The following is a 20,603-nucleotide window of genomic DNA, read 5'->3' on the forward strand; positions in this document are numbered from 1 at the left end:
CAGAGCTTTTGGCACCGCCTCCTGAGCATCTAGACCCAGCCAACCGATAGGATTGGCTCCGCCCTTGAAGTTTAGAGCCCCCTCTACCCTAAGTCGGTTAGTCCCTCCCTCACCTTTCCTTCCACTTTCCTATTGGCCAGCCCCGGCCCTTAGCTCCTCCCCCACAGGCTTCACCTCCCACCTTATTATCCAGTCCAGGTTTTGACAAAGGCCTAGTTGTGATGCTTGGACGACTGGCGGTGTCAGTCGGAGCTGGCTCCGAAGTTGTGGGGAGAGAAAAGGGAAGAAAACCTGACAATGGATTTAAAGAATACTGAACCACTTTCTCCGAGTCCTTATTGAAAGTCAGCCCCTAGAAATGACCCAGACCATGCTATATATCTGGGGGCCAGATATATAGAGACATATGTATGTCAGCCAGCCAGTGCGTGCTCAGTCGTGTCAGATTCTCTGCGACCCCATGGACTGTAGTCCCCACCAATTTCCTCTGTCCATGGAATTTTCCAGGCAAGAATACTGGAATAGGTTGCCATTTCCTTCTCCAAGGGATCTTCATGACCCGGGGATCGAACCCGGGTCTCTTGTGCCTTCTGCATTGGCAGTCTGATTCTTTACCAACTGCCCCACCTGGGAAGTGACCGTAAATCAGAAGAGATTTGCTTCTGGACACAGCCAGGCCTTGAAGCTCAGGGCTTTAGAACCAAATTGACCTGGGTTTGAGTCCTGACTCCACCAGGGTCTGATTGTGACCCTGAGCCTCGGTTTCCACATCTGGAAACAGCAGGGAGGAGGGGAGTGAAGGTTAAATATCGAACCGACTTCTTTTATTCATTAAAAAATGTTTACTGAGTGCCTATCATGTGCCAAGCTCTAAGTGCCAGAGTTTCAGTGATAAGCAAGTCAGCCCCCAGAATTTGCTCTCATGGACCCTGCAGTTTCTGGAGGAGGTAAACCACAAGACACAAAACAAATAAAGAGTGTTAATAATAACTAACATTTACCGAGCACTTCCTATGTGCCAAGCACTCAGTTATCTTCACCACAAGCCCTAGTTTCATCACCATTTGATAGATGAAGAAACAGGCACAGAGCTTGTAAGATCATTTCAGGTCCTGGCATTAGAGAGATAAGACAGAGTGATATTGTCAAGGATGGGAGGCTGAAGCTAATTTAGAGAGTGTGGCCAGAGAAAGTCTTTCTGAGAAAGTGACATTTGAGCTGAGATGTGAACGACATGCAGGAAGCAATCACACAGGGGCAGGGGGAAGGGGGGTGACTTTCCAGGCAGCGGGAACATGAAGTACAAAGGTCCCGAGGTAGGCATGAGTTTGGCAACAAGAAGGCTGTTGATGATGGAACTGTGGAGAGCTTCCATGTGAAGAGGAGAGCAGGAGGTAGATGGCATCGGGAGATAATGGGAGCACCAAATCTTGTGGCAGATGTTGGCGGTTTGTCACTGTATCCTCCATGAGGCCCAGGGAGGCCACATTGGTAAATCACACAGGAGGACAGTGTCCGGCACACAGTAGGCACAAGTAAAAGGCAGCAACCCCTGTTCGTGTGCCAGTGAACAACTACTATGTGAGGTCAATAGGGACTTACTTCCCTAAGACTCCACGCTCCAAATGCAGAGGGCCTGGGTTCGATCCCTGGTCAGGGGAGTAGGTCCCACATGCTGCAATTAAGACCCGACACAGCTAGATAAAAATAAATTTTAAAAGATCAATAATAAGTTCCAAGTGATGACTAAAATAGACGTGGGCCATTATCATTCTATGATCACAGCTAATTTTCTTACTGAAGAAACAAAGCAGGAACTCAGATTTCTTGCCTTCCCAACTCCCATTTCTCCCAGCCTCCACCTCCCTAAGCTCAGATTCTAGGAAAGGGGAAATCAGACTCCTACATACAGAATGATATGCAAGGGGTGAAATGTGCAATGTGCTAAAGGCTGTTACTGGAGTGTCCCCAGAGGACGGAGGGAGCCCAAGGGACTTCAAAGCCTGCAGTTGGGGAAGGGGAGGGGAGCCAGGAAGTGAATGAAGGAACCACAGGCAGAGGAGTTTAGGCTGCTGGGCTGTTAGGGGTGGGGTGGGGCGGCGAGGATGACACGCCAAGATGTCAGGATTTCCCTGGTGGTCCAATAGTTAAGACTCTGAACTTCCACTGCAGGGCACATGGGTTTGATCCTTGGTCGGGGAACTAAGATCCCATATGCCTTGCAGTTTAGGGGGAAAAAAAGCCTCTGCTGAAGGTCTGTTATGAGGATCAAGTGAGATACGTGCATGTAAAATGCCCAATATGGTACTTATTAATAAATATGGTACCTATTATTATTATTTGTTAATTAGTAGTAGTAGTTCTGTGGTGCTGGAGAAGACTCTTGAGAATCCCTTGGACAGCAAAGAGATCAAAGCAGTCAATATTAAAGGAAATCAACCCTGAATATTCATTGGAAGGACTGATGCAGAAGCTGAAGCTCCAATACTGTGGCCACCTGATGGGAAGATCTGATTCATTGGAAAAGACTTTGATGCTGGGAAAGATTGAAGGCAGGAGGAGAAGAGGGAGACCGAGGATGAGATGGTTGGATGGCATTACTGACGAATGAACATGAGTCTGAGCAAACTCTGGGTTATAGTGAAGGACAAAGAAGCCTGGCGTGCTGCAGTCCATGGGGCTGCAGAGTGGGCCACATCTGAGCGACTCGACAGCAGTAGGGGTAGCAGTACTTCTATTTCTGATTTGGGACTGTGTTTTTTTTTTCCTCTCTCAGCGTCTTTTTTTTTCCTCTGTCTTTCCAACTCTTTCTTTCTTCCTGTTTTTCTTTCTACCTCTCCTTCTGTTTGTTTAGGTCTATGCCTGGGCTGGGAGCTCCATGAGGGCAGGGCAAGAACTATCTTGGCCATTGGGGTCCCCAGCATTGTCAAGCCCAGGGCCTGATATATAACAAGTACCCAGTGAAGGAACCTCTTTATGCTGGTAAAGTAGTTAAGACTCTGAGCTTCAGTTTTGACCCCTGGTCACGGAATAAAGATCCCACACGCTTCGCACCATGGCCAAAAAAAAAGAAAAAACAAGTACCCAATAAAGTAAACCGAACCCAGCTCTGTACCGAACCCAGCTCTGTGCCGAACCAGTGTTGGGAGATGCTGGGGACCCAGCAGTGACTGAGACAGCCCCAGCCCTACCTTCTCAGAGCTCACGATCCAGGAGAGGAAATCATTATGTGTTGAATGAATGAGCTAATTTTGAGGTGAGCTTGGAAGACTCGACCGAAATTGGGTGGAGATATTTAAGGCAGAGAAAACTGCTGGGACTGAGGTAAGAGAGGGTGGGAAAGAGTCTGAAGAGTTGGGAAGTGATGGAGAGAGGGCTGGAGAGCTCAGCAAAGGCCTGGAAGGCTGTGGAGAGGAACGTGAGCTTTCTTCTCTTGAGTGCACTGGGGAGCCATGGCAGGTTCTGAGCAGGGGAGGGACCACGGCTGGTTTGTGCTTTAGCAGGACCACTCTTACAGCCTGGCTGCCCTGGGGAGGTCGAGGCGGGAGGTGATGGATGGAAGGAAGAAGGACATGACTGGGGCAGGAGAACGGGGGGGTGGGGGGGGGGGGGCGGGGGCCAGAAGCGAACTGGATCAGAGTAGGGGCTGGGGAGAGAGGGAGGAAGAGCCAGATTCTAAAAACCAGGACGGGAAATTCCCTCCGCGCTTTCACTGCCGAGAGCCCAGGTTCAATCCCTGGTTGGAAAAACTAGATCCCAGAAGCCCCGTGCGGCCAGAATAAAATAAAAAATAAATAAATAACCAGGAGGAAAGTGCCTCGGTCAGCCTGCTTTCCGTGATGCCAGAAAATGGGCTTGACGGCTCACGCACCACCACCAGGGGGCAGCCGGGAATTCAGGTTTGAAACTCCCAGCGGCTTCTCCCCCAGGGCGGCGAAAACTTCACCTTGATACCGAGGTGTGGAGAGGTTGAAGTTGTCTTCCGGGCCCCAGCTGAGAGCCCCTCTGCTTTCCTGCTCCACCCCCCAACACACACACCGATCCTGGCCTCTTGGTTCCCTGGAGCCCCTACCCCACCAGCAAGAGATTATGTCAACACAGTCCGGCTGATTCTGTCCAGGACAATATTTGCCCTCAGGATCTGGGAAGGTTGCTATGGAGACTGGGGACGTGCTGCGGGGCGGGGGGCAAGGGGGGAGGGAAGAGAGGCAGGGTCACGGGGAGCACCCTCCCTCCTGGAAGAGGGTGAGGGGAGCCAGGCGTCATCTCTGCCTCACCTCTACCTGATTGAGTCTTGGGGAGTTTATCCCATCCCCATTTATCTGCGTTCCAAGTCTTTTCCCCCGACCCTCTGCGCTCTCTCTGGACCATCTCTTCCTCTCTGTCCCTGATTATCTCTCTGGATACCTCTGCTCCCATCTCTCTGAGTCTCTCTCTCTGTCCTTTGCTTTCTCTCTTTGGGTCTCCACCTCTATGTCTCTCCACGTCTCTGTGTCTCTCTAGGTATTTATCCTGTCTCTATGTCTCCATCTCTCTTTGGGTCTTTGTCTCTCTCTCCGGTCCCGTGTTTTTGGTGTTGGTCTCTCTAGGCCCTCCTCTCTGGATCTGTGTCTCTGGGTTCCTATCTTTCTCTAGGTCATCTGTTAATCTTTCTCTCCGTGTACCCCCATCTCTGGAGCGCTGTCGGCTTGTGTCTCACCGGATCCTGTGTCACCCCTAGGTCCCTCTCTGAATCTCTGTCCCTCCTTCTCTCTAAGGGTTCCTATATTTTCAGCTGTGTCTTTCTCAGTCTCAGTCTCTGACATTCTGAATCTCTTTCTGTTTGTGTGTGTGTGTGCATGTGTGTGTCTCTCTCTGGGTTTCTGTCTTTGAGGCCTTGTCTCTCCGCAGTCCTGAATCTCAGGGGGCCATCTCAGCCTCCCATTTCTGGCCTCAGTCCCTATGGGGCCCCCCTTCTCCCCATCTCTCTCTGCCTCATTTCTCCTGCACCATCTGCCGGCACTCCAGGCCCCCGCCTGCTCCCCGCAGGCTCTTCTTAGCCAGGCAGCCCCATGGGGGGAGGCACAACCCACCCCAGATTCCTCCCCACCATGGCATCCTGAGGTGGGGGGGAACACTGCCTGGTCGTGGCTAGGGTAGAGGGAACAACAGCCTGGAGACCCGGGACCAGGGGACATGGAGAAAGGGAAACAGACAGAAAGACACCCTGAGAGGCGATGGGAAAAGAGGGATGAGAAAGAAGAAAGCTTCAAGATAGGCAAGAAGAAATTGAGCTGGAGAGTGGAGCGAGCAAGAGAAATGAGGAGGGGGCAGAAGGAAATCCGGAGGGAAGAGAAGAGAAAATACAGCCCAGCCAACAAGGAAGGAAGATGGAAAAACTGCACTCAGGCTTGGAGGAAAGGAGAAAGAAGAGATTCTTGGATCAAGGGGACTGAAGGGGGCATGGAGAGAGAAGAAGGGCAAGGGGAGAGGGCATGACCGCTTCTCTGCCTGCAGCTTCCAAAGCCCTGAGCATGGGGACTGGAGAGGGCCCGTGTGGCTACCCCTGAGGCCCTCTTACCTCCTCCCCAGGCCCTGGGAGAATGTAAAAACCTCCAGGAGGGCTAAGATGAGCAGGGGGCCAGTTGGGGACCCAGACACCCCTCCTCCTGTCCTCCACACCCACCCCCGGACACAGTGCTCTATTCTGCCCAGAGGGATTCATGAGGGAGGGGCCAGCCTGCTCATCCCCAGGCTCCTGTCCTGGTTGTCTCTCCTCAGGGCCCATCTCTCAGGCTCTCCCTCCCTCCACCCACCTCATCTCCATCTCTCAGAGTCTCATCTCTCAGTTTGTATCTCTTCTTTCTCTCTCCCTTTCTTGGTCCGTTTTGTCTTCCCTGATTTTTTCTCTCTGTCTCTCTCTTTTTGTATATTTCTCTCTACTTCTCTGTCTCTCTTGATTCTTTCTCTCTATCTCTTTTTCCTGGTCTCCCTCATCTCTGCCTCTTCCTGTCTCTGTCTGTCTCTGCTCTTTCTTGGTCCTTGATTTCTTTTCCTGTCTTTCTCATCACCTCAGTTCCTCTCCCCTGCTTCCCCCTCTCACACCCAGTCCCTCTCCTGCCCCTTTCCAGCCTCCCCCCACTTCCCATCCTCAGCAAGTGACCCCAGACCCTCTTGGGACCAAGGAGAGGCTCCCTCCCAACCCCAGCCTCTTCCTGAGGTGTCTGGCATTCTCAGACTCCTCTCCTCTCCACTCCATGAACCGAGCCTTTCCCAGGACCCAGAGGGCGCCAGGAATGTGGGGCAGAGAGCAGGAGGCCAGCTGGAGGTCAGGAAGCCAGGAGCCCCCATGTCACTCCCCCTCCCCGAGACTGTTTCTTTCCAGCCTCTAGTGCTGGATCTCACACCACTCCTTACTCTCTGCCCCTCCTGGCGCCTCTGGGCCTCAGTTTCTCCTCTGCAAAATGGGCAGACTCACCTCTGTCCCATTTATCTTCCAGCTCCCCAGGGAGTGTGTGCTCATGAATGTTACTAGTATTATTAATGTGCAGGAATTGGTGGTTTGCATTCAAGGGGGAAGTGAGTGCTGAGAGCCGGGATTCAGTTTCTAAGCCAAATATTTTCCATATTTTAGGGCAAAGGAAGAGACTGGAAGTGGAGACTCTGAGGAGGTGTGTGATTCAGTGGTGACTGTGACCGGGAGACCACACGAGGCTGTGGGTTCGTGCATGGTGGTAGGAGGATAGTGTGCAATCCTGTGCACAACTGTGCGACTGCGGGTGGCTGTATACGACTTGTGAGTGCAAGTGAGGCTGTGATGGCCCGTTGTATGTCTTAGCACTGGGCGTGACTGAGGATGACAATGTAACATCCAGAGCTCATGGGAGTGTGTGCCTTAGAGACACTTGAAGAACATGTGTTGTTGGAATGTGACTGTGGACTCTGTTGGTAATTATGTGAAGTGTGTGAGACGTTGTGTGAGCACATTAATGAGTGGAATTGTGTAACATTGTATATATAATTTTCAGACTGTCATTAAAGGATTGTATGACAATCACCTATAACTGTTTGCCTTTATGTCATCAACAGCCTCCGCTCTGTGCCCCAACTTGTGCTGAGTGACCCTGGGGACCCAGTGGTGACAGATGCCTTCCCTGTCCTCATGGGGGCACTCAGGCCAGTTGGGGGAGACAGTATTTGTGATGTGATTTAATGATGGTGTGAACGTATGCGTGGTGGACACAGTATCATGGGAACTGTAGGAAGCTGTGATTGTGTTGCTGTGTGAGTGCAAGAGTCCATGCCCAGAGTGCGTGGCTGTGTGTCACTGTATCACAAATGACTGTCAACCTGTGGGGGAGAACCTTTGGCTCACGGGGTGTGATGCTGGACTGTGGGACTATGAATGAATATGAAGAACAGGTTCAGTGAGGTGCAGTATATAAGACTCTGTGCCTCCCGGCGGCTCAGTGTATGGGATCGTGTGTGACATTGTGTGCATGGCCTCGCGTGTGGTGGCTGGATGGGACAAGTGGGACAACGTGAGAGGCTGTGTGCGCTGGAAGAGGGGCTCCTCAGGATGCTGACTCTGTGACTGTGCTCCCCCACGCGACCCTGAGTGGCTGTGATACTCACAGATGACTGGCCCCCTGCGCCAGGTCTCTGCCCCAGCTCCCCGCTCCTGTTCCTTGGCCCGCCCTGGCCCCGCCCCCTACCCCTACCCCAGGCTGTCACCTCCCGCGGAGCCCAGGCGAGGCCGTGGAGGCGACAGCGTCAGAAGCAAGTGATTGAGAGGAGAGCTGGGAACAGGTGAGCGCTCCCCCATCTCAGCCACTCCCCTGCCCTGTGTCCCCTCACGTCTCTGGAGCCCTCTTGCTCCGTGCCTTTGTCTCAGCTTCTCTGTGCCCACGGTCTATGTCCTATCTATCTCTCAGTATCTCTGTCGCCACGTCGCAAATCCCTGTTTAGCCGCTAGTTCTATATCTCCGTCTCTGACCCCCATTCTCTGTGTCTCTCCATGTCTCTACCTTCTCTCTGTCTCCGAGCCCACATTTTTGTCTCTGTCTTCCTCTCCCTTTTGGTCTCTAGTCTCTTGCAGTGTGTCTCATTCTGTCTGTCTCTGTGTCTCTCAGTTTCTATGTTTGTCTCAAGCATTTCTGATTCGTGTGTTTCTGGAGCTCCAACCGACATCCTCCTGTTTCCTCCTTTCCCTGCATGGTGCCAGATGTGGTGTGTTGGGGGGTAGACTGATTTCCAAGCATCTGGGCCCCTCACCTTTCTAGTCCCTAAGGAGAACCATTGTCCCATTAACTATGGGTTTTATCCGCAGCCGGAAATGTTTGATAAGGTCGGGTTCCTATTCGTGATTTGAAAACCCTTTGAGCTGGGAGAGTGGGAAGTCCAAGAGTCACTTCGAGCTACATGCCCTCCTCTCCAAGGTGGTCCCCAGGTTCCCTCGAGTCTCTAGGTCTAGACTGTGGGTGACCCTGGAGCTTCCCGTCCAGCGCAACTCTAAGGCAACCGCACCCTCTGCAAACACTCCCCTTCCATCACCGCTGCCCCAGCAACAGCCGGGGGCGGGCCGGGGAATCAGGTGTTGGAGATAGGTCTCCGCCCACTCCTCAAGACTCACCACCCCCACCCCCGGCCCCAAATCATCCCTCGTAGTTGTGGGGGGCGCTGTCTCCGGGGTACGTGATTCCCTGAGCAGAGGGCGCTGGGGCTGGGAGAGGAGGCAGAGGCTCCTGATTCTGCCTCGGACCCCCAGACCCGGCTGCCCTTGCTTGACCGGACCCTTCGTTCCCCATGCCCTGCTGCCCACACGATGCCCACCTGTCCACCCTGGTGGCTGCTGCTTCTGCTCTCGCTGTGGGAGCCGCTGCTCCGGAGCGCGGAGGTGAGAACCAGAGGAGCCAAGGATCTCAAGGCTTGGAGGGATGTTGGGGCCGGTTTTAAGTCGTATCCCACAGGGAAGATTGTTTCAAGGCTCCCCACCTGCCCAGATTCAAGTTTTGATGGTTGTTTCTAGTCCTTCTTCTTCCCCCACCCGCCACTCCCCTCAAATCCTCCTGATAATATCCAGCCACCTCCGTCTCCTCATTTTCCTGAAGGTTTTTAGTTCCCCACAGCAACTCCCCTGGTGGTTTCTAGGCACCCCTCAAGACTTAAAAGAGGTTTCTAAGCCACCCAAGACGCCTGAGCAAAACAGGACAGCCGCTTCAAGTTCCTTCAGGGTATCTCTGGCCCTCAGGGATCTTGCTGCCTGGGAGCTCGGGTCGAGGCGCGGGCCGAGGTGGGGGGGTGGGTGTGGTCCTTCCTTCTCTCTTTTTGTAGGCAGGCTCTGAGGGGCAGACAGCGGGAGAGCTGTACCAGCGCTGGGAGCGGTACCGCAGGGAGTGCCAGGAGACCCTGGAGGCCTCGGAGCCCCCAGCAGGTGTGACAGGGGTGGAGGACTGGGGGTAAGGAAAGGGTTGGGGCTGAGAGGGATGGGCTTGAGGCCGGCCTGGGACTGACATGCCGCCAAGGCCTGAAAGGGAAGTCTGAGTGTCTGGGGTAAAAGTGGGCCTCGTGGGAGAAACCAGAGATGAAGCTTGAAAGGGGAGGGGTCTTGGGAGGGGCTTACACTCGGTGGGTGGGACCTAAAGTGGACGGCGACGGGGGCGGGGTTTGGGGTGGAGTCTAGGAAGGGCCTTACTGACTGGGAAGCATCTGTAGCGGGAACTCGCTTGGTGGGAGGAGCCCAGAGTAAGGCTCGAAAGATGGGCGGGGCCTCGGGTCTGGTGGGAGGGGCTACGAAGGAGCAGGGACGCGACCACTCCAGGTGGGCGGGGCTTGGGCGGGGCTTGTGTGTGCGGGGCAGAGACTCCTTGGGCTCGAGTTACAGCAGGTCTGTCCGAACTCTGGCCCCCACGCCCACCCCAGGCCTCGCCTGTAACGGGTCCTTCGATATGTACGTCTGCTGGGACTACACTGCACCCAACGCCACTGCCCGTGCTTCCTGCCCTTGGTATCTGCCCTGGCACGGTCACGGTGAGCTGCCGGGTGGACCCCAGGCCCACCTCTGACACAAAGATCTCCCTCCTAACCCTGGTCCCAGACGCCACTCCCCCGCAGCTCCCCTGGTCCTCTTGGGCTGGGTGTCTCCGTCTGTGTGTCCCTCCACATAACGTCCCTTATCTGTCTCTGTATCTTTCTGACGGCCACCAGGTTATTTTCTCTCCTTTTCATGAGTCTGTCTCTGCACATCTTGGTCTTCCTTGCCTAACTAGCAGTGTGACCTGGGGTTGTTGTTCAGCTGCTCAGTTGTGTCGACTCTTTGTGACCCCATGGACCGAAGCACCCCAGGCTCCCTTATCCTTCACTGTCTCCCAGAGTTTGCTCACACTCATGTCCCTGGAGTCAGTGATGCCATCCAATCATCTCAATCCTCTGTCGTCCCCTTCTCCTCCTGCCTTCAATCTTTCCCAGCATCAGAGTTTTTTCCAGTGAAATTTCTTTATGCCTCAACTCCTCATTTGTGAATTGATGGTTATGATAGTACCAAATTCATAGGCTTGTTATGAATATTAAATTATTACATGTAAAATGCTATATTATGGTTTATCATCATCATCACTGGATATCTCTCTCTGCCTTTGCCTCAGTTTGTCTTTCTGTCTCCATCTCTTTCTGTGCGCTTCTGATTCCCTCCCTTGTTTCCCCTCAGTGGCTAAAGGCTTTGTCCTCCGCCAATGTGGCAGTGATGGCCAATGGGGACCTTGGAGAGACCATTCTCAGTGTGAAAACCCAGAGAAAAATGGGGTTTTTCAGGTAAGAAGAGGAGAGATTTCAGGGTATGATTTCCAGGCAGCAGTAGAAAAGCAGCAGCCTCAGACAGAGCCTGAAACCCCTTGTACCATTCAGGACTCTGGGTTCCAAGTGATAGAAATTCAACTCCTTTCTTGAAGGAGAAAGAAAAAGATATTGGCTTTTGTGATTGAAAATTATAAGATTGCAGCTTCAGGTACAGCTGGATCTGGTGCTAAAATGATGTAGTTGGGAATCTCTCTCACCATATTGTACTTATGTTTTTCTCTATGATGGTGTCCTCTTTTTTTTTTCTGTGGGGTGGAAAAGGTGGCCCCCATCGGTACCAGGCTCACATTCCACCTGCAAGCAATGCTATAGGCAGACTGAGCTTTTTTCTCAATAGCTCCAACTTAATGTTCCAGGAATGACTGTCATTGGCCTGATTTGAGTAGCATACCTGCCCTTGAGTAGTCACTCTGTGTGTGTGTGTGTGTGTGTGGTGTTAGATAGCATGCTTTGATTCGTTGGTCACATGCCCAGCCCTGGGGTTGAGGGGTGGAATGCCCCACTCAAAAAAAGGTTGATAGATCCCCCCCAAAAAGTTGGGGTGCGAGTATGAACAAAGAGCAGCTCCTTTATGGCCTGAGGGCAGGAGTTGAGCTTTATTTCTTTTTAAAATTTATTCATTAATTTTTGGCTGCACCGGGTCTTCATTGCTTTGTGCAGGCTTTCCCTAGTTGCGGTGAGCGGGGTCTAGTCTTAGTTGCGGCATGCAGGCTTTTCGGTCCGGGCTCAGCAGTTGTGGCTTGCGGTATCTGAGCTCTATTTCTGTGTCCTCTCCCCCCACCTCCACCCCCAGGACCAAAGGCTGACCTTGGAACGGCTGCAGGTTGTGTACACCGTGGGCTACTCCCTGTCTCTTGCCACACTGCTGTTTGCCTTGCTCATCTTGAGTACCTTCAGGTGGGACCCCCCAACCTTGAACAGAAGCAGCAGAGACTGGGCTTCAGTTTTCCCAGAAAGATGGGGGTAGTCAGGCTCCACCGGCAACAAGTATCCAATGGTGGTTCTATGGGGAGGGCTGGGACATGGTTTAAGGGACTCTGTGTGGCCATGGACAGGCCCCCAGACTGCCTCCCAAATCTCCCAGGCGGCTGCGCTGCACTCGCAACTACATCCACATCAACCTGTTCACGTCTTTCATGCTGCGGGCAGCTGCCATCCTCACCCGGGACCGTCTGCTTCCTCCCCCTGGTCCCTACCCTGGGGATCAGGTCCTTACCCTGTGGAACCAGGTGAGCAACATCCTTCTCTTTCTCAAATTGAGATTCTGCCTCCTCTGGTAGGGCCAGAGGGTTCCCATTCCATTTACTACCTCCCTACCCTATCAACGGGCTTCCCTTGTGGGTCAGAACGTAAAGAATCAGCCCGCAATGCAGGAGACCTGGGTTCGATCCCTGGGTTGGGAAGATCCCCTGGAGAAAAGAAAGGCCACCCACTCCGGTATTCTGGCCTGGAGAATTCCATGGACTGTAGAGTCTACGGGGCTGCAAAGAGTCAGACATGACTGAGCAATTTTCACCTTATCAACCAGGCTTCCCTGGTGGTTCAATGGTGAAGAATCTGTCTACTAATGCAGGAGACATGGGTTCGATCCCTGGGTCGGGAATATCCCCTGGAGAAGAAAATGGCAACGCACTGCACTGCTCTTCCCTGGGAAATCCCATGGACAGACAGAAGGGACTGATGGGCTACAGTCCACGGGGTCACAAAAAACTCAGACACGACTTAGCAAGGAAACAACAAAAAGAACAATAATGTTATTGTTAATCTCTGTTAATCTCTCTAGACCCTTCTGACACAACTAGAGAGGGACCCTCCCTACTCAGCCTCCCTCATCATTGAACTCTCTCATCCCGTTATCTCCTCTACTGGAACTTTTCCATTCCCTTTCTCTTGGTATCTCACCCGTCATTGGAGTTTTGCACCAATAAGAGAGGCCCCTTCTAGAGGCGAGACAGAAGTTGGGAGGATGGGAGAAACTAACCGATGGGGGGATTTGGCAGATACCAATTTGTTCCAGGGAGACAAGGTGGGAGAGACTAGAGACTAGGGGCGGGTGGGGAGAGAACCTGTCTGGCAGCAAGTTGGGCCATACCAATTGTTGAAAGCGAAGGGGGTGGGAGAGTCCATGTGCTGGTGGGTGATGAGAAAAACCTTTTGAAAGGTGGAGTAGTTGAATTCTTAGGAGATGGCGTGGGAGAGTCCATATTCAGGGGAATCTGGGGGGAACTCATGAAATTCTCCAGGCCGGAATATTGGAGTGGGTAACCGATCCCTTCTCCAGCGGATCTTCCCGACCCAGGAATCGAACCAGGGCCTCCTGCATTGCAGGCGGATTCCTTAGAGCTGAGCTTCCAGGGAAGATAGATAGATAGTGAAGTCGCTCAGTCGTGTCCGACTCTTTGCGACCCCATGGACAGTAGCCAACCAGGCTCCTCCGTCCATGGGATTTTCCAGGCAAGAATACTGGAGTGGGTTGCCATTTCCTTCTCCAGGGAAGATACCAATCGTTAAAGAGGTTAGAGTGGGAGAGTTCACGTAGGGAAAGAGAACAGAATGAGTGAGGAGAGGATAGCTACTTCATCCTTTGGTGATACAGAATGGGAAGAGAATATTTGATGATAAGAGATGGGCTTGGAGGGGACCCTGACTGCCCCCTCCCCCTGTCTGTTCACCCCCTAGGCCCTAGTTGCCTGTCGCACGGCCCAGATCGTGACCCAGTACTGCGTGGGCGCCAACTACACGTGGCTGCTGGTGGAAGGCATCTACCTGCACAGTCTTCTCGTGCTTGTGGGAGGCTCCGAGAAGGGCCACTTCCGCTGCTACATGCTCCTCGGCTGGGGTGAGCCCCGACCCTGTCCCCTGCCCTGCCCAGCGCGCTTCCCCTCCCGCAAACTACCCAGCTGGTCTGCCTGAGGGGGTCTCCTCCTCTCTCTAGGATTCTCTGCCTCCCCTTCCCGGCGGGGGAATTCCGCGGGTCTTGGGCCTGGCAGGGCCCGTGCGCGCTCTGACAGCTGCGGCGGGGTGGGGGGCGGGGGTTGGGGTCTGCACAGGGGCCCCCACGCTTTTCGTCATTCCTTGGGTGATCGTCAGGTACCTGTTCGAGAACACGCAGTGAGTCGCGGGGTCTGGGGGGCGGGTCTGGGGGGTGGGCGGGGCTTTGAGGGACGTGGGCGGTCCTTGGAGGGACGTGGGCGGGGTGAGACGGAATCGTGGGGAGGTTCTAATTGTCTCTAGGAGCCTGGGAGGGTGTCTAAAGGAACCAGTCGCTTAGGAAGATGGGTTCCAGGACTACTGCAAGGGGCGGGATGAGGGCTGGGCCTAAATAGTAGCAGGGACTTTAGGGGAATGTGGGTGTGGCCTTAAGGAAGGTGGGGAGGTTAAGTGCTCAATTCTGTGAGTCTTCAGGTATTCTGGTCTATCTCAGCTCTACGCCCCCTCCCCCAGGTGCTGGGAGCGGAACGATATCAAAGCCATTTGGTGGATCATACGAACCCCTATTCTCCTAACAATCTTGGTACGACCGGTCCCATCTCCTCCAGGCTGGTCTCAAGAATTTCCCATTCTGGGAAGCCAAGGTGGCGGGGAACTGGCTCAGTCTCTCTCTCTCCCCTACCACCCCCCACCCCCCCGACCCCCCACCCGCCACAGATTAATTTTCTCATCTTTGTCCGCATCCTTGGCATCCTCGTGTCAAAGCTGAGGACGCGACAGATGCGCTGCCCGGACTACCGACTGAGGTGGGGACGGAGGGGAGGGTGACTGGGGGCAAGGTGGGGGACTCAGGACCCCGGCATCACTGCCACCCTCTACCCGCAGGCTGGCTCGCTCCACGCTGACGCTGGTGCCCCTGCTGGGCGTCCACGAGGTGGTGTTTGCTCCCGTGACTGAAGAACAGGCCCGGGGTGCCCTGCGCTTGGCCAAGCTCGGCTTTGAAATCTTCCTCAGTTCTTTCCAGGTGCCTAAGCGAGGTGCAGGAGCTATGCCCTTTGAGTTCGGGCCCTCCTACTCAGAGAGGAAGGAGGGTTAGAGACATCCTCTGGTGCAGCCCAGAATGGGCTGCGAAGATGGGATTTTTTTCATTCATTCTACACTTCTGTCCTGACTGGGGAAGCAGGGAGAAGGCAGGAGACCCGGCAGCCCCAGCAGTACTGCCTCCTGGTTAAGATCGAGGGCTTTGAGATCAGCCAGGGCTGGGACCAAATCTGGGTCCTCACTTCCCAGCTTTTTGACCTTCACCTCAGGGCCAGGGAAAAGGCGAAGCATATGAAGTCCCTAACATGCCAAATGGAAGGAGATGTCCACTGATATTTAAGGTCAACCCTGCCTGTGCTTGTCCTACCCTAGTCTCCACCCTGCTTTACCTTGTTGGGCCTCAGTTTTCCCATCTCTAAAGTGGGGACAATACTAGTTTCACTTTAAAAGGCTGTTCATTTATCAATTCAGCAAAAATTTATTGAACACTTACTATATACCAAGCACTTTTCCAGGCTTACTATGGGGATATGACCAACCCAATGGTCCCTATCCTTTAGTGGGAGAGACAGATGCTAAAGATGCTATATAAGTAAAATACACAGAATGTCAGATGGTGAGATGTGCCTTAAGGAAGGAGGGATGAGAAGGCAAGAAAATAGAGATGACAAAGAAGAATGGGATTATGGACAGGGGTCAGGGAAGACCTTGCTGAAAAGACACTAGAGCAGACACCCAAAGAAGATGAGGGAATGCGCTAGGAAGATATTTGGGGGAAATGTTCCAGGAAGAGAAATGCCAAGTGCAAGATCCCTGAGGTGAGAGAGAGTACTGATCATGATGGCACTATCATGGCCAGCATGCCTGAAGCAGGGGGTGGGTGGATAGGACAGAGGTGAGATACCCAGGTAGATCCTTGGGCCTAGAGAGGACCCTTTGCTTTTCCTCTGAGTCATTTGGGAGCCACGGGAGCACAGGAATGTGATCAGAGTTGGATTTTAATGGGATTGTGGAAAGTGATAATAAGTAATATCTTACTGTATGCTTAGTCAGTCATGTCCGACTTTGCCAGGCTTCTCTGTCCTTGGAATTATCCAGGCAAGAATACTGGAGTGGGTTGCCATTCCCTTCTCCAGGGGATCTTCCCGACCCAGGGATTGAACCTGGGTCTCCTGCATTGCAGGCAGATTCTTTAACATCTGAGCCACTAGGGAAGCCCTTGTCTTGCATTAATGTATCAATTACTTTATTAATTATAAATACATTTTATATGTATTTAAATTTCTAAATTATAAATATAAAACTAATTTTTCAAAATTAATTTTTTGGATGTGCCTATTTAAGTTTATTATTATGGAATTTCTTGACTGTACAGTGGTTAGGACTCAGCACTTTCATTGTCTAGGGCCCAGGTTCCATCCCTGGTCTGGGAACTAAGATCCCGCAAGCCCTGCAGCACGGCCAAATAAATAAATCCAATATGTCATGTAGTAAGTTATGATAAGATTTAGAAAAAGGTTTAACTATGTGCCGTGCACTAGAGCTTCTTGTGTATTAATAATACCTTAAATCTCAGCACCACCACTGTATTATTGTTCCATTTTCCAGATGAAGAAACTGAGGCACAGAGGGGTTAAGCAGCTTGCCTAAGTGGGGAAGAAAGTGAGAAGCAGTGATCACATCCAAGCAGTCAGCCTCTGGGGTTACATGTTCTTAATCTCCAGCCCTTATGGCTCTGCAAATTGACGAGGACAAGGGGAGGGGGAAAGTCAGGAGCCAGGGAAAGGGTGACTGCAATAATCTGGGACCGATGTGGCGACGGGCGAGGTGGTTTGGGCCTGTAAAGGGTCAGAGCTCACTGAGGGGTGTTTATAACCCTGCCCCTGTTCCCAGTTTAACCCCCGCTCCCCCCACGGCAGGGCTTCCTGGTCAGCGTCCTCTACTGCTTCATCAACAAGGAGGTAGGGAGAGCCGCGGCCCGCCGCCCCCGCCCTCTGCCGGCCGCGCAGGGAATGGCGCGCGCGCCGCCGCCTCTGAGCGCCGTCCGGTTTCAGGTGCAGTCGGAGATCCGCCGGGGTTGGCACCGCTGCCGCCTGCGCCACAGCCTCAGCGAGGAGCCGCGCCAGCGCCCCGAGCCCGTCTTCCGGACCCTGCCCTCTGGCTCCGGCCCGGGCCAGGTCGCCTCCGGCCGCGCTCTGTGCTCGAGGACCCTCCCAGGTCCTGGGGGTGAGGCCAACCACGTCTTAGAAAGTTACTGCTAGGCAGCGGGATTCTTGGGTCCATTCAGTTAGCATGTATTTATTGAGGGCCTGCTGTGTACCAGGTTTGGCTTGGAGGGCGCTGGGGAAATGGCGGGGGTTTGGGACTGGGGGCGGGGAAGGAAACAGAAAAGCCCCTGTTTTCCTAGAGATCACAACTGAGTGGGGGAAACAGGCGGTGAGGCCAAATTAAATTATATTATGTACACTGTGGGATGGCTTAGGAAGAAAGGTTAGAAGGGGACCTAGTGTGGTCCAGGGCATCTCTGATGAAGCGACTTTGTAGTCATGCCCAAAAGAGGCGAAGGAGACAGCTTTGCAAAGAATTGGCAGGCGAGGTTTTAAGGCAGAAGGAAGAATACCTGCGAAGACCCTGGGGCAAGGAGCTTGGCTGTGTCTGAGGAAGAGAGAGGTGACCTACGAGGCTGCAGCGGGATGAGTCACAGCCCACAGATGGGGAGAGAGAAGTAGGTGGGGACAGAAGAGTGGGCATTTTATTCCAAGTTCATGGAAGATTCTTTGGAGTGTCTCCTAATGGAATGGGCTAAGGTGTTAAACAGACCGCTCCATCTGCCCTGTCGGGGGATGGATTATTAGGGGCTATTGGAGCAGCTGGGAGCCCAGTCAGGAGTCTGAGAATGGTGGGAGGTGATGTTAGCAGGACCGGGGTGGCAGCCACATAGGGTGTGAAATGGTTGGATTCTAGAGCTGGTTTAAAGGTAGAACTGAGAGGATTTGCTGAAGAAGGAGAAACTCCAGGGATGATTTCTCAGTTTGGGATGGAGAGAGGAAAGAGGGAGGGAGATGGGGTTTGAGGTGGGGAGTACCAGGAGTGCTCTCTGGACTTGTTAAGCTGGAAATAAGGGTCTGGAGCTCATAGCAAAGATTAGAGATAGAAATGTGAGTGGGCACTGGGGTCCAGAGAGGATTCTGAGTGTGGATAGAAACAAGCAATTTCACGGCAGGCACCAGAGCTGAAATCGACATCTGGAGGCCAGGCCCACTGCCACCTGGAGACATACCTACCCTTTTTGGTGGCCCCTGGGAACTATGAGATTTAGGGGGGAAGCCAGCAGCCTCAATGTGGCTGGGCCACGTATATATATACACACACACACAAGACTCTCACTCCTAAATTGCTCCCCATCACAGACACACACTTAGATTCAGTTAGCACCTGGGTGTTGTTGATTCGCTTCCTTGGGGTCCCCAGCTCTCTGGACAGATATGGCTCACGGCCGCTGAATTCAATGTCCTTTGAAGCATGCGGCCCTCCTGGGCCCCTCTTGTGGGTTCTGGGAAGGTGGGGGCCTGAGAGCTGGGTCCTTGTAAATAAAGCATGAGAAAAACAGTTGCTTTCGGGGTGGGGAAATCTTGGCCAGGCCATAAGGGAGATGACAGTAGGGAGGGCAGGCTGTATGGCCAGGTGCTGGTGGTGGCCCTGCACCCTCTGGAGAGCAGTGCTGCCTAACTTCAAGAGATTCGAGTCGCCAAGAGATCATGGACACCATGCCGCTACCATTCTCCATGCTTAAGCCCCAACTGGGAATGTTCCTGTGATCGCCTGCTATTTAAACTATTTGCAGTGTGTATGATTAAAATTGTGCGTGTGACGATCATGTTCTTTTTTTAAAAAAATTAATTTGTGACTGTGCTGGGTCTTCGTTGCTGCACGCGGGCTTTCTTTAGTTGCGGCAACTGCGGGCTACTCTCTAGTTGCTGTATGTGGCGTCCTCACTGTGCTGGTTTCGCTTGCTGCGAGGCTTGGGCTCTAGGCACACAGGCTTCTCAGCAGCGGTGGACTTCAGTAGTTTCAGAATCTTCCCAGAGCAGGGATTGAACCCATGTTAGGTTCAGACACAATGCAAGTGTCCCCTGCATTGACAGGCAGACTCTTAACCACTGGACCCATCAGGGAAGTCCACAGACCCAACATTTTCTGAAAGCTGCTTCTCTAGAAAGATGGTGGAGGAATACTAATGCTGCAGGAACCAGCCTGGCTCAAATCTTAGATTGGCTACTGTTTAGCTATGTGACTTGGGGGAAATGCCTCAGGTTCACTTTGGGAAAATAGAAATGATCACACCGACATCCCAGGATGGCCTCAAGTTCCTAAGAGGATCTCACCGGTGCATGGAACACACTTGGCCGGTTTGCCTAGTGCTTTTCCTGCAACCTGTTTTCACTTTCACACACTTGAATTGGAAGAGGGGATTAGAAACTATTTGGGCAGATGGCTGGATAGAGACGATGGATGACAGGCAGGGTCATCAGTTCTAGCCCTAGGCTAGAATCTTTGCTCTCAGCCTGGCAAAGCAGGAAAAGGACCTGCTACTTCCTGGGGAAGACAGGAGGGACGTGCGACCGGGACTCAAACCCAGGAGTGTGACCCCAGGGCTTGTGCTATCCCAGGCTCCAAACAATCATCAAATCCAGGGGGAAGATTTCTGCAGCAGCACCGTCCCCTCCCCGCCATGCTTTAAAGATTAGGATATCATGGCTCCATCCTGCCCCGCTCCCAGTCACAGGGTCTGGCTCCCTGGGTTTGAATTCGGCTTGTTTCCTGAGTGATCCTGGGCAAGTCGCTTACCCTCTCTGGGCCTCAGCTGTCTCATCGATAAAATGGGATGGCTCTGGTATCTATCCCTCAGATGGGTGTTTCAATTAGACATGAACATGCACACTTATAACCTCACAGCCATCTCCCTGCATGTGTGAGGCCTTCTTCTACTGCAGGGTCCTCAGCCCTGTTGCTGATGGGCTCTTGGGATAACTCAGGCTGTGCCTTCCAGAGCTCAGCGTGTCAGACATCTCCTTGGATCCTGACCTCGTGCCTAGGAACTGCACCAGCCTGGCACCTGGCCCTCTCTGGAGAATACAGAGAGAGATGCAGAGACAGAACTCGGAGAGAGATGCGGGTGGGAGGAGCATAATGGATATGCTTCAGAGAAAGACTAAAGGGATTTCCCTTAATCCACCCACAATAAGCCAGGACCTCCTTTCCCACCTCCTGCTGCTGCTACTGCTAAGTCGCTTCAGTCATGTCTGACTCTATGCAACCCCAGAGACGACAGCCCACCAGGCTCCCCCGTCCTTGGGATTCTCCAGGCAAGAACACTGGAGTGGGTTGCTATTTTCTTCCCACCCCCACCTCTCTACAATTGTCAGAGAATTTCTCTCAGGGCTCATGAAGCTGTGATCTGAGGGCAGAGTTCAGGGGTTAAGCCACTGGATCAGGAGCAACAGGGATTTGAATCACAGCATCACCACTTTTGGGCTGGATTCCCCTGGGGAGGCACCATCACCACTCTTTGCCTCAGCCCCTGCCCCTGGAATTGGAGGTGATGGATCACAGTGCCTGCTCAGAGGTGTAGAGACGTAGCAACAGACAGAGCCTAGGGCCTGGTGCTCTCACAGCTCAGCAGGTGTCAGCTACAAATGCTGTCAGTGTTAATTGCTCTAACCTCCGCTCAGTGAGGGCAGGTTGGGGGCTTTTCTGGGCTCTGCTGTGTCCCCAGCATGGCAACACAGGGCTGGGCA

At 53.0% G+C, this 20,603-nt stretch overlaps 1 protein-coding gene across 4 annotated transcripts; it reads left to right on the plus strand.

Moving 5' to 3' along the window:
- The first annotated feature begins 6,560 nt into the window (after nucleotides 1-6,560).
- On the plus strand, nucleotides 6,561-18,682 carry GIPR (gastric inhibitory polypeptide receptor). 4 transcript variants are annotated; one of them, XM_015458214.3, is made up of 13 exons: nucleotides 6,561-8,875; nucleotides 9,313-9,412; nucleotides 9,901-10,008; nucleotides 10,685-10,788; nucleotides 11,627-11,730; nucleotides 11,918-12,062; nucleotides 13,513-13,672; nucleotides 13,884-13,944; nucleotides 14,278-14,347; nucleotides 14,482-14,570; nucleotides 14,650-14,788; nucleotides 16,725-16,766; nucleotides 16,860-18,682. In XM_015458214.3, exons 1-13 carry the CDS (start codon nucleotides 8,804-8,806, stop codon nucleotides 17,064-17,066), a joined length of 1,401 nt encoding a protein of 466 aa, XP_015313700.1. In that variant the 5' UTR covers nucleotides 6,561-8,803; the 3' UTR covers nucleotides 17,067-18,682. The 4 variants fall into 4 exon arrangements, with proteins under 4 accessions (XP_015313700.1, XP_015313701.1, XP_015313699.1 ...); XM_015458215.3 differs by having other exon boundaries at nucleotides 14,530-14,570; XM_015458213.3 differs by having other exon boundaries at nucleotides 6,561-7,788; nucleotides 8,747-8,875; nucleotides 16,725-18,682.
- The last annotated feature ends 1,921 nt before the right edge of the window (nucleotides 18,683-20,603 follow it).

The sequence above is a fragment of the Bos taurus genome, chromosome 18 (assembly GCF_002263795.3).
Source record: "Bos taurus isolate L1 Dominette 01449 registration number 42190680 breed Hereford chromosome 18, ARS-UCD2.0, whole genome shotgun sequence".
Taxonomy (NCBI): Eukaryota; Metazoa; Chordata; class Mammalia; order Artiodactyla; family Bovidae; genus Bos; species Bos taurus.